Source organism: Telmatherina bonti (assembly GCF_933228915.1).
Source record: "Telmatherina bonti genome assembly, chromosome: 12".
Classification (NCBI taxonomy): domain Eukaryota; kingdom Metazoa; phylum Chordata; class Actinopteri; order Atheriniformes; family Telmatherinidae; genus Telmatherina; species Telmatherina bonti.
Window position 1 is genome coordinate 25,912,587 of NC_136610.1, and position 15,452 is coordinate 25,928,038.

The window sequence follows — 15,452 nt, forward strand, 5'->3', positions numbered from 1 at the left end:
ACCAGACTTGGTTTTTATTCTCTTAAAATCTTTTAAGAGCATCTTTTCCTCTCATCCAGCTTACAGTGGAAGTGTGTGCAGCTCTGCTGCCGCACGGGGGAGGGACTAGATCTCTTTGTACAGCTCCACATTTCATTGGTTTAAATCAGTTATCTCTACCAACCACTAAAAGAGGAGATGACGCTTACTTTTAAAGGCGCATGCACTTGACGGAGTCTGGTTGGATGCATGGAGACTAAAACACAGTGTTACCAAGAGCTATTATCAGCAATATCTCTGATGGAAATAGTAATAAAAAAAAAAAAAAAAAGAAAGTAACACTTAAAATTTAGTTACTATTAATGTCAATCAAACGTTTTTTTTTTTTTTTTTTAATCACAGTTGTTACTTTTTGTATCACATCAGAACCCTCATTTAAATGGTCGCTGTCCACTTCTGTGGTGCTGAAGAAAAGCGTGGCCATCCATATAGTGACACTGGTTCACAGCAAAAATCTCAAAAATGCATTAAAAGGTATGTATATGTTTGAGATGTTTCTGGAAAACATTATGAAATGGAGACTCACTATAAACCATTTATATAACATGAAACTGCAGTTAAGATAAATTTTAACTACTCCACAATGTGGACTAATATATTATTGTAAGTGTACACAAATGTAGTAAATGTCAACAGTACAAAAAACAATATTTATGGAACACAGGGAAAATGTATAATTTTGTTTTACAGATTATTTGTTGCCCTCATTAAAACCGCATCATGTGAGGACAGTTAAGTGTTTCAGCCATAGGAAGAGAAATAAAGATCAAACGAAAGTTTGCAGTTTCTGTGTGCTCACCTGTTGGCTCTCAAATGTCCAGGTACTGTCGGGTAAAGAAGCATCCAGAACACTGATCACCTCTTTAAAGTCAGTGGTGCTGCTGGGTTTAATCAAAGTCAAATCACTGTACTCTGACATCGGAGACATGCAGGACCTGAAGGACTGACTCTGAGACAACATGTCTCCTCCCAGGACCTCCACGTACTTTATAGGTCCATCAGTGTTGAGCTGAATCTGCAGGTTTCTGTTGGGGTTCTTGTAATCATCACAGTCGCTGCGTCTCATGCAGCAGCTACCGCTGCTTCTGCTGTTCCTGATGCATTTCACCGCTAAGATGAGAAAAGTCAGCAGAGAAAGCACGGACACCGAGGCCAGAGAGAGGATCAAATAAAGGGTGATTCTCCCAGTTTTCCTGCTGGGTTCGGACACTTTGTGTCGGAGGTCTAAGATGGGTTCATGGAGACCATCCTCCAGCAGGATGGACACTGTTACGGTGGAGGACTGAACCGGTTCCCCATCGTCCTTGATCTCTATAAGCAGCCTCTGAGAGGAGTCGTCCTGCTCGGACACAGCGCGTTTAGTCCTCACCTCTCCTGTGTACAGATTGACAGTGAACAGAGAGGCGTCTGTGGCCTCCGCCAGTCTGTAGGAGATCCAGGCGTTGTGGCCCGAATCAGCGTCCACGGCCGTCACCTTAGTAACCAGGTGACCCGCTTTAGCGGAGCGGGGCATCCTCTGATGAGAGAGGGAGCCCAGGGCAGCGGAGGAGGGGTAAATAACAGCGGGAGCATTATCGTTCTGGTCCAGGATAAAAACATGGACAGTGGTGTTGCTGCTGAGAGACGGAGAGCCCTGGTCCTTTGCCTGAACCTGGATCTGAAACACCTTCAGTTTCTCATAGTCAAACGAGTGCATGCTGTAGATGCTGCCGTTATCTGAGTTAATGTAAACATAAGATGAGACAGAAACGTCCTGAACTTTAGAATCCAGGATAGAGTAAGATATCTTTGCGTTTTCACCAGAGTCCAGATCAGATGCTGATACTGAGAACAGAATAGAACCTGGTACTCCATTTTCCCTTAGATACACATTATAGTTTCGTTGAGTGAACTCTGGAGCATTATCATTCACATCAGTGACTTTGACTGGTATGATTCTCTTACTGGACAGAGAGGGAACGCCAGAGTCAGTTGCTGTTATCTCTATTTTGTACTCCGAGATTCTCTCTCTGTCTAAAAAATCTCGAGTAACCAGTGCATAATTATTAGAAAACGACGGTTTTAAAGTAAAAGGAGAATTTTTCGGAAGTTGTAGATTAACTTTGCTGTTATTACCTGAGTCGGCATCACGTACATTGAGCAAAGCCACGACCGTACCACCTGGTGCGTCCTCACGCACAGGCTGAGGTTCAGAGGTGAGAACAATTTCTGGAGTGTTGTCATTAACATCTGCAACATCTACCTGTAGACGACAGTGACTTTCCATTTCAGGAGCGCCCTTGTCTTTTGCAGTTATTTCTATCTTGTAGGAAGAAGCCTTTTCATAATCCAAGTCTCCTTTCAAATATATTTCTCCAGTTAATGGCTTGATATCAAATACTGATAAGACGGAATCAGGGGTTCTTGAACCAAAAGAAAATTCAACTTCTCCATTTGGACCCTCGTCAGCATCGGTTGCTGAAATTTTGATCACAAATGTGTCTTTAACAGAATTTTCTTGTAAAGAAACTTTATAAGTATTCTTTTCAAATACTGGAAAATTGTCATTTACATCCTGTACAGTGACAGTAATTTGCGAGGTACCAGACAGTATCGGGTTTCCTCCGTCTAATGCGGTCAGCCGAAGCTGATGAACTGCCTTCTTCTCTCGATCAAGAGGCTTCTCTAACACTAACTCTGGTACCGATTTACCATCCTCGACCTCTTTCATCTTTAGTGTAAAACACTCGTTTCTTGTCAAAGTGTAAGACTTTACCGAGTTACCACCAACATCGAAATCCTCTGCAACCTCTAAAGGAAAACGAGTTCCCACTGCTGCCGATTCTGCAATTTTCAGAGACAATTCTTTTGTATGAAACCTGGGAGAATTATCATTGATATCTTTAATGTCTACTTCAATTCGATGCAAATTTAGAGGATTTTCAAGAACTATCTGTAAAGGCAACACACAGCTGGCGCTTTGTCCGCATAAAGCTTCTCTGTCTATTCTGTCATTCACCACCAGCTCGCCCTTCCCCGCATCCACGCTGAAATACTGCTCACCAGCCTCAGAGGCGACACGCAGCTTGCGGTCAAAAAAGTCTGATAGAGACAAGCCAAGATCTTTGGCTATGTTTCCCACGACAGATCCCTGCTTTAGTTCCTCTGGGATGCTGTAACGAGTCTGTGCGTTTATTGTAGTCCACAACAGGAATAACTGATGCCACCAAAGAGCCTGCCATCTCCAGTCTCTCTGTATCATCCCCTTTGTCATCTCTTATCCGTTACAATATATTTCCCATTGAGAAAATCAAAGGTAATATCCAGTCCCGAGAAGCATCGTGAAGAGTCATACAAACATATGAAGCATGTTTGCTCATGTTTGAAAGATGCATGAAGGAATTATTCTAAGTTCCGAGAAATACGCGCTCCACAGCGTCCTTCAGTTGGATGTATTGTTCATGATCACGGTACTGAGGCTGCAAGGGGAGGGGGTAGATCTCTTTGTACAGTTCAGTCTGCTATTGGACCACACAGTTTAACACTCATATCCAATAGGAAGCGAGCAGAGCAGTGCTTTTAAAAAGACAGCTGCATCTATAAAGATCAGCCATGACACATTGGTGTTTCTATCAGACACGTGTAAGAGGCAAGCTCCTCCTCTGGTCCCACAATTTCTTATTAATACATGATGCAATCCCTATAATAAACTACAATCAATGAACATTCACTGAAATTGATTTTTTTTTACTAGATTAAAAGGCGTAGATAGTGAAGAATTGAAAAAAGGGCAAGTATGAAAAGTTAAAGTAGGTCATGCACTGAAAAAATACTTTTGACATTACTGCAAATAAAATTATTGAAACCATTGGGAGCAAATTTTACATTACTTATCAAAAACCCATTTAAAGAAAAAAACCAAAAACAAACAAAAAATAAACAGAAACGACAAAACACGCATATCAAAATGGAACGGGAAGGTAGCCTATGACATTCCAAATAGGTTACACTGACAAAATTCAAACATCAAAGTAATCTTTTACGTATCAAAACGTGAAAACTTGACAAACTATGAATCATCTGCTCACCTGTTGGCTCTCAAATGTCCAGGTACTGTCGGGTAAAGACGCATCCAGAACACTGATCACCTCTTTAAAGTCTGTGGTGCTGCTGGGTTTAATCAAAGTCAAATCACTGTACTCTGACATCGGAGACATGCAGGACCTGAAGGACTGACTCTGAGACAACATGTCTCCTCCCAGGACCTCCACGTACTTTATAGGTCCATCAGTGTTGAGCTGAATCTGCAGGTTTCTGTTGGGGTTCTTGTAATCATCACAGTCGCTGCGTCTCATGCAGCAGCTACCGCTGCTTCTGCTGTTCCTGATGCATTTCACCGCTAAGATGAGAAAAGTCAGCAGAGAAAGCACGGACACCGAGGCCAGAGAGAGGATCAAATAAAGGGTGATTCTCCCAGTTTTCCTGCTGGGTTCGGACACTTTGTGTCGGAGGTCTAAGATGGGTTCATGGAGACCATCCTCCAGCAGGATGGACACTGTTACGGTGGAGGACTGAACCGGTTCCCCGTCGTCCTTGATCTCTATAAGCAGCCTCTGAGAGGAGTCGTCCTGCTCGGACACAGCGCGTTTAGTCCTCACCTCTCCTGTGTACAGATTGACAGTGAACAGAGAGGCGTCTGTGGCCTCCGCCAGTCTGTAGGAGATCCAGGCGTTGTGGCCCGAATCAGCGTCCACGGCCGTCACCTTAGTAACCAGGTGACCCGCTTTAGCGGAGCGGGGCATCCTCTGATGAGAGAGGGAGCCCAGGGCAGCGGAGGAGGGGTAAATAACAGCGGGAGCATTATCGTTCTGGTCCAGGATAAAAACATGGACAGTGGTGTTGCTGCTGAGAGACGGAGAGCCCTGGTCCTTTGCCTGAACCTGGATCTGAAACACCTTCAGTTTCTCATAGTCAAACGAGTGCATGCTGTAGATGCTGCCGTTATCTGAGTTAATGTAAACATAAGATGAGACAGAAACGTCCTGAACTTTAGAATCCAGGATAGAGTAAGATATCTTTGCGTTTTCACCAGAGTCCAGATCAGATGCTGATACTGAGAACAAAATAGAACCTGGAACTCTGTTCTCTTTTACATATACATTATAGGATAGCTGATCAAATTTAGGAGGATTGTCGTTCACATCGGTTATGCTGACAGGTATGATCTTGCTACTAGACATCGGAGGAGAGCCCAAATCAGTTGCTGTTATTTCAATGTTGTACTCTGAGAAACTCTCGCGGTCTAAAGGCGCACTCGTGACCAGGGCGTAATTATTGGAAAAAGAAGGCTTTAAAGAAAAGGGAGAACCCTTGGGAAGCCGCAAACTCACTTTACTATTGTTCCCATAATCAAGATCACGCACACTGAGTAAAGCCACTACAGTTCCACTGCGAGAATCTTCGGGTACAGAGGTGGATTTTGAAGTGAGTACAATTTCTGGAGCATTATCATTCACGTCCAAGACATCTATCTGGACAGTGCAGTGACCTTCCATCTTAGGTAAACCTTTATCTTTTGCACTAATGTCTATTCGATATGACGTTTGCGTCTCGTGGTCTAATTGTCGTTTCAAATATAAATCTCCAGTTACAGGATCTATATGAAATAATGACAGTACTGACGGCGGCGTGTGCACACCAAGGGAATATTCTATTTCTCCATTCGGACCCTCATCAACGTCTGTAGCTTTTGTTGTAATAACGAAGGAGCCATTTGAGCTGTTTTCTTCAACAGAAATCTTATAAAAGCTTTTTTCAAACAGTGGGACATTGTCGTTAATATCAAGCACTGTTATCGTTATTGTTGAAGTTCCAGACTTTGCAGGACTACCTCCATCCATAGCAGTGAGAAATAAATTGTGAATTGCTTTTTTCTCCCGATCCAAAGACTTATTTAGGACCAGCTCGGGTATTTTCCTCCCATTTTCAATTTCTTTAACTTTAAGAGTGAAGCAGTCATCTTTGCTCAGTGTGTACGTTTTCAGTCCGTTACTGCCTACATCGGGATCCTCTGCCATCTCTAAAGGGAAGCGAACACCTACAACGGTGGATTCAGCTATTTCTATTATATGATCACTTTTGAGAAAAGTGGGAGCGTTGTCATTTACATCTTTTATTTCAACTTCTATCCGATGTAACTGGAGCGGATCCTCTATTACAACCTGCAGAGGTAACACACAACTAGCGCTCTGTCCACACAAAGCCTCCCTGTCTATTCTGTCGTTCACCACCAGCTCACCCTTCCCCGCATCCACGCTGAAAAACTGCTCACCAGCCTCAGAGGCGACGCGTAATTTACGATCAAACATATCTGATACTCCCAAACCCAAGTCTTTGGCAAGATTTCCGACTAGAGAGCCCCTTTCCAGCTCTTCGGGGATGCTGTAACGAGTCTGTCCGTATATTGTACTCCACAGGAAAAGGAAATAATGCCACCAAAGAGCCAGCCATCTCCAGTCTCTGTACCCCATCCTCTTTGTCATCTCCGATCCGTTACAACGCGTTAAGTCCAATCGAAATATCATAATAAAAAAAACATTTTAAAATCGGTAGAAAATAACATAGTTGCACTGCAAAGTAATCCATCTCTTTGCACAAGAAACGGCAGATTTATGAACAAATCCTACTGTTCAAGTGCAACGTGCTCTCGTGTTGAGCTCAAAGCAATATACTGGCTACAGTACGGAGGACTGGATGGGGGAGGGAGTAGATCTCTTTGTACATCTCACAACGCTATTGGTGCACTGCATCCACTAGACACTACCAATAACACAAAGGCAGACCTGACTATTACCATCAGCGCAAAGTAAAATTGTGTGAAATAGCACAAATACCTATTTATTAACGACCATCCAAAAAGTTGGATTTAAATTACCTCATAAAATATAAATGGTAAAGTCAAAATAAAAAGATAGATTACAGTATAGTTATTGTGATAGGAAACGTGCATGATAAATTTGTTATCTTCTTTCATCGTATCAACCCTGCTGTGAGATATGGCATTGTGACAGAGAAATACAGAAGTCTTATTTATGTGTGAAAAGGACTGCATTGCTAGTAATAATTACACTATATTGTCTAGATATACAACACTTTTCAAAGATATAGACTGTTAGAGCAATTTAGTTAATATTGTTGGTAAAATATTTAGTTGTTTAATTATCAGGAAGTTTTAGGCTTTAACAAGCTTAATTGAAGACAATTAAGGCTGCTCTGAGTTCCAACCTCTGATTGGTTCTGGTTTAACAAGCCATACATGAAGCTTGAGTCTCACTTCTCTGTTAATTCTTGCTGTGGAGCCCAGAGAGCTCACTAGTCTTTGAAGAATGTTTAAGTGTATTTACTGATAAGGAGTACCTGTTTGTATATCTTTTTTTTTTCTTTCCTGTAACGCCATTTAGTAAAGAACATAAACAAGCCATGGACTTTCAGTGGTTTTTGGAAGCATGCGTCAAATATATGCTCAGTCTCTACATCGCGATGAAGGCCTTTATAGTCAGTGTCATTCTTACATAGACAGATAATAGATAGACAGACAGCCATCCATCCATCCAGATAGACATATATACAGATAGACATATATACAGATAGACAGACAGATAGATAGATAGATAGATAGATAGATAGATAGAAAGATAGATAGATAGATAGATAGATAGATAGATAGATAGATAGATAGATAGATAGATAGATAGATAGATAGATAGATAGATAGATAGATAGATTGATTGATTATCAAAAGACAAAAAAGACTGTAAAGGTTTCAGGTGGTATCATATGTAAGATAAATCTTTCGATTTGCTCACCTGTTGGCTCTCAAATGTCCAGGTACTGTCGGGTAAAGAAGCATCCAGAACACTGATCACCTCTTTAAAGTCAGTGGTGCTGCTGGGTTTAATCAAAGTCAAATCACTGTACTCTGACATCGGAGACATGCAGGACCTGAAGGACTGACTCTGAGACAACATGTCTCCTCCCAGGACCTCCACGTACTTTATAGGTCCATCAGTGTTGAGCTGAATCTGCAGGTTTCTGTTGGGGTTCTTGTAATCATCACAGTCGCTGCGTCTCATGCAGCAGCTACCGCTGCTTCTGCTGTTCCTGATGCATTTCACCGCTAAGATGAGAAAAGTCAGCAGAGAAAGCACGGACACCGAGGCCAGAGAGAGGATCAAATAAAGGGTGATTCTCCCAGTTTTCCTGCTGGGTTCGGACACTTTGTGTCGGAGGTCTAAGATGGGTTCATGGAGACCATCCTCCAGCAGGATGGACACTGTTACGGTGGAGGACTGAACCGGTTCCCCATCGTCCTTGATCTCTATAAGCAGCCTCTGAGAGGAGTCGTCCTGCTCGGACACAGCGCGTTTAGTCCTCACCTCTCCTGTGTACAGATTGACAGTGAACAGAGAGGCGTCTGTGGCCTCCGCCAGTCTGTAGGAGATCCAGGCGTTGTGGCCCGAATCAGCGTCCACGGCCGTCACCTTAGTAACCAGGTGACCCGCTTTAGCGGAGCGGGGCATCCTCTGATGAGAGAGGGAGCCCAGGGCAGCGGAGGAGGGGTAAATAACAGCGGGAGCATTATCGTTCTGGTCCAGGATAAAAACATGGACAGTGGTGTTGCTGCTGAGAGACGGAGAGCCCTGGTCCTTTGCCTGAACCTGGATCTGAAACACCTTCAGTTTCTCATAGTCAAATGAGTGCATGCTGTAGATGCTGCCGTTATCTGAGTTAATGTAAACATAAGATGAGACAGAAACGTCCTGAACTTTAGAATCCAGAATAGAGTAAGATATCTTTGCGTTTTCACCAGAGTCCAGATCAGATGCTGATACTGAGAACAGAATAGAACCTGGAACGCTATTCTCTTTTACATATACATTATAGAAGAGATGAGTAAATAAAGGGGGGTTGTCATTTACATCCGAGATGGTGACGGGTATAACATTTCTACTGGACAGACGAGGAGAACCCGAATCACTTGCTGTTATTTCAACATTATATTCTGACGATGTTTCTCTGTCTAGCGGACTATTGGTAAGAAGCTCATAATTGTTGGAAAAAGAGGGTTTTAAAGTGAAAGGAGAATTTTTTGGCAGACGTAATGTTACTTTACCGTTATCCCCGGAATCAAGATCTCGTGCACTGATCAAAGCTACCACAGTTCCAACTGGTGCATCTTCGCGAACAGGACTGGGTTTTGATGTTACCACAATCTCTGGAGCGTTATCGTTTATGTCCTCTAATTCAACTTGTACACGACAGTGACCCTCCATTTCGGGAATTCCTTTGTCCTTAGCCGTTATATCGATGAGAAACGATCTGCTGCTTTCGTAATCTAATGGACCCTTTAGTATAATTTCTCCAGTCATATCATTGATATCAAATGTATTTACAACAGACTCTGGAGTGCGAGACCCCAAAAAATATGCAACTTCACCATTAAGACCATCATCAACATCTGTTGCTGTAAGTTTGATCACATATGTTCCTATGGTGCTATTCTCTTTTAAATAAACCTTATATTCATTTTCAGTGAATACGGGAAAATTGTCATTAATGTCAAGTACAGTGATGGTGATTTTACAGGTTCCCGATGTGACTGGGGTTCCTCCATCTAACGCTATCAAATGAAGGTGATGAAGAGCATTCTTTTCCCTGTCTAAAGGTTTCTCTAACACCAATTCTGGCACAGACTTCCCTGTCTTTGACTCTTTCAATTTTAAAGAAAAATAATCATTTTTGCTGAGAGAATACGTTTTCAAAGAGTTACTTCCAACATCGGGGTCCTCAGCTTTTTCTAAGGGAAAGCGTTTACCAAGAGCAACCGATTCTGGTATTTTAAGGCTGATCTGTGGTGTAAAAAACTTGGGAGAATTGTCATTTATGTCTCTTATTTCTACTTCTATCCGATGAGACTGTAAAGGATTTTCAACAACAACTTGCAGAGGTAACACACAGCTAGCGCTTTGTCCGCATAAAGCCTCTCTGTCTATTCTGTCGTTCACCACCAGCTCGCCCTTCCCCGCATCCACGCTGAAATACTGCTCACCAGCCTCAGACGCGACACGCAGCGCACGGTCAGAAACCTCAGACAACGACAAACCTAAATCTTTGGCAAGATTACCTACAACAGATCCCTGTTTTAGTTCCTCTGGGATGTTGTAACGAATCTGTCCGTGAATTGTAGTCCACAGAAGAAAGAAATGATTCCACCAAAACGCTAGGCATTTCCAGTCTCTGTATCCTTTTTTCTTTGTCATCCTTGGTCCGTTATGCTAAAATAATTCCCACCGATGTTAATAAAACAATGTTCGTGCCCATGATAGGAGAAAATAATCCGATCTCGGGACAATATGCATGGTTCTTGACAACAAACCTTGTTTAACTGGTAAAAAATATGTGCACATTGCTCTTTATCGCGCACTTCTTAAGCCCCGTCACCTCACTATTGCTTTGTGGGAGCAGGGAATAGATTGCTTTGTACAGTTCTAAATCCTATTGGTGCTCAGCATCCCTCTCTGCCATCCAATAGGAGAAACCTTGATCAACATTCTTAAAGTGGCAGGATATATAAGCTCACTGTGAATGTAACACTGACAATAATAACTAACGATTTTACATATTTTACACACACACACACACACACACACACAAACACGCACGCACGCACACGCACACACACACACACACACACACACACACACACACACACACACACACACACACACACACACACACACACAAAACATTTTACAGTCGGAATCAAATTGAAAATATGACCATGAGGGAAAAAAAGGTTTAAGCTAAACAAGAATCTTGACCAAAATTGACCATTTATTTATTGAAAGTCTACTTTTTGATCTACTATCCATATTAGATCAGTTAAAACTATTTCTGTTTTGCATAAAAATAACTACGAGTCACGATCATACAGAACCGTAATTCTACGTTTGCTAAGTGCCTAATTTCAAAACAAGCATGTTGAAATGGTAATGAAAACACTAAATGATACAGAAAACAAATGCACACTGTACCTATGTATCGCATAATCAATGAAATATTTCTGTACCCTCTATGTATCCAACAATATTTCAGGCATTTTAATTAAATGGAGCAAAGTTTTACATTTTTGCAAATATAAGTAGAATGTAGCCATTTGTATTTGCTCACCTGTTGACTCTCAAATGTCCAGGTACTGTCAGGTAACGAAGCATCCAGAACACTGATCACCTCTTTAAAGTCTGTGGTGCTGCTGGGTTTAATCAAAGTCAAATCACTGTACTCTGACATCGGAGACATGCAGGACCTGAAGGACTGACTCTGAGACAACATGTCTCCTCCCAGGACCTCCACGTACTTTATGGGTCCATCAGTGTTGAGTTGAATCTGCAGGTTTCTGTTGGGGTTCTTGTAATCATCACAGTCGCTGCGTCTCATGCAGCAGCTACCGCTGCTTCTGCTGTTCCTGATGCATTTCACCGCTAAGATGAGAAAAGTCAGCAGAGAAAGCACGGACACCGAGGCCAGAGAGAGGATCAAATAAAGGGTGATTCTCCCAGTTTTCCTGCTGGGTTCGGACACTTTGTGTCGGAGGTCTAAGATGGGTTCATGGAGACCATCCTCCAGCAGGATGGACACTGTTACGGTGGAGGACTGAACCGGTTCCCCATCGTCCTTGATCTCTATAAGCAGCCTCTGAGAGGAGTCGTCCTGCTCGGACACAGCGCGTTTAGTCCTCACCTCTCCTGTGTACAGATTTACAGTGAACAGAGAGGCGTCTGTGGCCTCCGCCAGTCTGTAGGAGATCCAGGCGTTGTGGCCCGAATCAGCGTCCACGGCCGTCACCTTAGTAACCAGGTGACCCGCTTTAGCGGAGCGGGGCATCCTCTGATGAGAGAGGGAGCCCAGGGCAGCGGAGGAGGGGTAAATAACAGCGGGAGCATTATCGTTCTGGTCCAGGATAAAAACATGGACAGTGGTGTTGCTGCTGAGAGACGGAGAGCCCTGGTCCTTTGCCTGAACCTGGATCTGAAACACCTTCAGTTTCTCATAGTCAAACGAGTGCATGCTGTAGATGCTGCCGTTATCTGAGTTAATGTAAACATAAGATGAGACAGAAACGTCCTGAACTTTAGAATCCAGGATAGAGTAAGATATCTTTGCGTTTTCACCAGAGTCCAGATCAGATGCTGATACTGAGAACAGAATAGAACCTGGAACTCTGTTCTCTTTTACATATACATTATAGGATAGCTGAGTAAATTTCGGAGGATTGTCGTTCACATCAGTGATACTGACGGGTACTATCTTGCTGCTAGACAACGGAGGAGAACCCGAATCAGTCGCTGTTATTTCAATGTGATATTCTGACGATGTTTCTCTGTCTAGCGGACTGTTGGTAATAAGCTCATAATTGTTGGAAAAAGAGGGTTTTAAAGCAAAATTATTACCTTTTGGTAGGCTTAATGTAACTTTTCCGTTATCCCCGGAATCAAGATCTCGTGCACTGATCAAAGCTACCACAGTTCCAACTGGTGCATCTTCGCAAACAGGACTGGGTTTTGATGTTACCACAATCTCTGGAGAGTTATCATTTATGTCTTCTAAGTCAACTTGTACACGACAGTGACCCTCCATTTCGGGAATTCCTTTGTCTTTAGCAGTAATATCAATGACATGTGATGCGGAACTTTCATAGTCTAGTTTTCCGTTTAATATAATTTCTCCTGTGATGTTATTGATATCAAATGTGGATATCACAGATTCTGGAGTGCGGGAACCAAATGAATATGTAACCTCACCATTTAGACCATCGTCAGCATCTGTTGCTGTCAGCTTGATTACGAGTGTTCCTTTAGTGCTGTTTTCTTTAATCGACACCTTGTAAAAATTTTCATTAAATGTAGGATAGTTATCGTTATTATCAAGCACATTAATGGTGATCTTACAAGTTCCAGACCTCACAGAAATTCCTCCGTCTAATGCTGTCAGCAGCAGCTGGTGTTGAGCATTCTTTTCCCTGTCTAAAGGTTTCTCTAACACCAATTCTGGGACAGCTTTACCATTTTTTATTTCTTTAAACTTAAGAGAAAAATAATCATTTTTGCTGAGAGAATACGTTTTCAAGGAATTACTTCCAACATCAGAGTCCTCGGCGTTTTCTAAGGGAAAGCGTTTACCAAGAGCAACCGATTCTGGTATTTTAAGGCTGATCTCTGGTGTATAAAACCTGGGAGAATTGTCATTTATGTCTCTTATTTCTACTTCTATCCGATGAGACTGCAAAGGATTTTCAACAACAACTTGCAGAGGTAACACACAGCTAGCGCTCTGTCCGCATAAAGCCTCTCTGTCTATTCTGTCGTTCACCACCAGCTCGCCCTTCCCCGCATCCACGCTGAAATACTGCTCACCAGCCTCAGACGCGACACGCAGCTTACGGTCAAACATTTCAGATAGTCCCAAACCCAGGTCCTTTGCAAGATTTCCCACAACAGATCCCTGTTTTAATTCCTCTGGGATGTTGTAACGTATCTGTCCGTGAACTGTAGTCCAGAGAAGAAAGAAACAATTCCACCAAAACGCCAGCAGTCTGTAGTCTCTGTATCCTTCTCTCTTTGTCATCCTTGCTTCGCTATGTTAAAATGATCCCAAACGAGACACTAATTAATACAACGTTGGTGTCCATGATAGAAGAAAATAATCCTTTGTCCGAACAATGGCCAAGTGCTTGAGCATGTCTCAACCACGGTAATATGGTAGAAAATATTAGAACATTGCCATTCCTCTCGCGCTCATACCGTCCTGTCACCTCGCTGTTGCTTAACGGAGGCAAGGAATAGATTGCTTTGTACAGTTCTAGATCCTATTGGTGCTCAGCATCTCCCTCTACCATCCAATCAGAGAGAAAAGGATCAGCATTGTTAAAGGGGCAGGATATGTTCTATTTTTCAGCCCTCAGTCTAAAAAAACAAGTATAATATACTTTTAGGATGCTATTCTATATTAAAACACAAAAATAAAAACGTTTATTACATATATTGTGCTTATTTGAAAACTTGATGTTTGGTGTTACAAAAAAAACACGTTTCAGGCGAAAAACAGACTTCTGAAAACAGCTCAAATGTGCATTTCGTATTTAATAAAACATTTACTATTTAATTTACTATTCATATTAGATCAGCGGAAACCATTCAAGTCTTGCACAGAAACAACTCGCACGATCATCATGGTTCTGAACCTTGTATTTCTATAGTATACTTGAAAAATATGCTTGGAATTCATGATATTTATTCAGCCGTTTTATATTAAAATATTTATTTTGCATTCCTAACAAAAAACTAAAAGAGCAATTAAAATTTTTAGATCTTTATACAAACACACCCTTTATTTTTACTTCATTTTGAATGACATAGTAATGTACATTCTTTTAACAAAACTTGAGACAATTCAATGTCTAATAAAAATACTGAAGTTTTTAAATGACATGAAAACATGAAAAAAAAAAAAAAAGATTGACATTTTTTGCTCACCTGTTGGCTCTCAAATGTCCAGGTACTGTCGGGTAAAGAAGCATCCAGAACACTGATCACCTCTTTAAAGTCAGTGGTGCTGCTGGGTTTAATCAAAGTCAAATCACTGTACTCTGACATCGGAGACATGCAGGACCTGAAGGACTGACTCTGAGACAACATGTCTCCTCCCAGGACCTCCACGTACTTTATAGGTCCATCAGTGTTGAGCTGAATCTGCAGGTTTCTGTTGGGGTTCTTGTAATCATCACAGTCGCTGCGTCTCATGCAGCAGCTACCGCTGCTTCTGCTGTTCCTGATGCATTTCACCGCTAAGATGAGAAAAGTCAGCAGAGAAAGCACGGACACCGAGGCCAGAGAGAGGATCAAATAAAGGGTGATTCTCCCAGTTTTCCTGCTGGGTTCGGACACTTTGTGTCGGAGGTCTAAGATGGGTTCATGGAGACCATCCTCCAGCAGGATGGACACTGTTACGGTGGAGGACTGAACCGGTTCCCCATCGTCCTTGATCTCTATAAGCAGCCTCTGAGAGGAGTCGTCCTGCTCGGACACAGCGCGTTTAGTCCTCACCTCTCCTGTGTACAGATTGACAGTGAACAGAGAGGCGTCTGTGGCCTCCGCCAGTCTGTAGGAGATCCAGGCGTTGTGGCCCGAATCAGCGTCCACGGCCGTCACCTTAGTAACCAGGTGACCCGCTTTAGCGGAGCGGGGCATCCTCTGATGAGAGAGGGAGCCCAGGGCAGCGGAGGAGGGGTAAATAACAGCGGGAGCATTATCGTTCTGGTCCAGGATAAAAACATGGACAGTGGTGTTGCTGCTGAGAGACGGAGAGCCCTGGTCCTT

The 15,452-nt window shown here is 42.5% G+C and overlaps 4 protein-coding genes across 10 annotated transcripts in view; all 4 read right to left on the reverse strand.

Annotated features, from left to right (window-relative positions):
* The window catches only part of LOC306763160 (protocadherin gamma-C5-like), a gene marked incomplete at its 5' end in the record, with an annotated part of 115,073 nt that overhangs the window by 31,841 nt on the left and 67,780 nt on the right, over positions 1-15,452 (reverse strand). The gene's annotated exons all lie outside the window — the stretch shown is intronic.
* Positions 806-10,337, reverse strand: LOC306762996 (protocadherin gamma-C5-like; the record flags this gene model as incomplete). The annotated part of the gene is made up of 2 exons (XM_079249665.1): positions 806-3,294; positions 7,880-10,337. 2 exons carry the CDS (start codon positions 10,335-10,337, stop codon positions 806-808), a joined length of 4,947 nt encoding a protein of 1,648 aa, XP_079105791.1.
* LOC306763164 (protocadherin gamma-C5-like) lies at positions 4,095-6,560 on the reverse strand (the record flags this gene model as incomplete). Its single annotated transcript, XM_079249896.1, has 1 exon — positions 4,095-6,560. The coding sequence occupies one exon, from the start codon at positions 6,558-6,560 to the stop codon at positions 4,095-4,097; it is 2,466 nt and encodes an 821-aa protein (XP_079106022.1).
* LOC306762997 (protocadherin gamma-C5-like) lies at positions 11,182-13,701 on the reverse strand (the record flags this gene model as incomplete). The annotated part of the gene is made up of 1 exon (XM_079249666.1): positions 11,182-13,701. The coding sequence occupies one exon, from the start codon at positions 13,699-13,701 to the stop codon at positions 11,182-11,184; it is 2,520 nt and encodes an 839-aa protein (XP_079105792.1).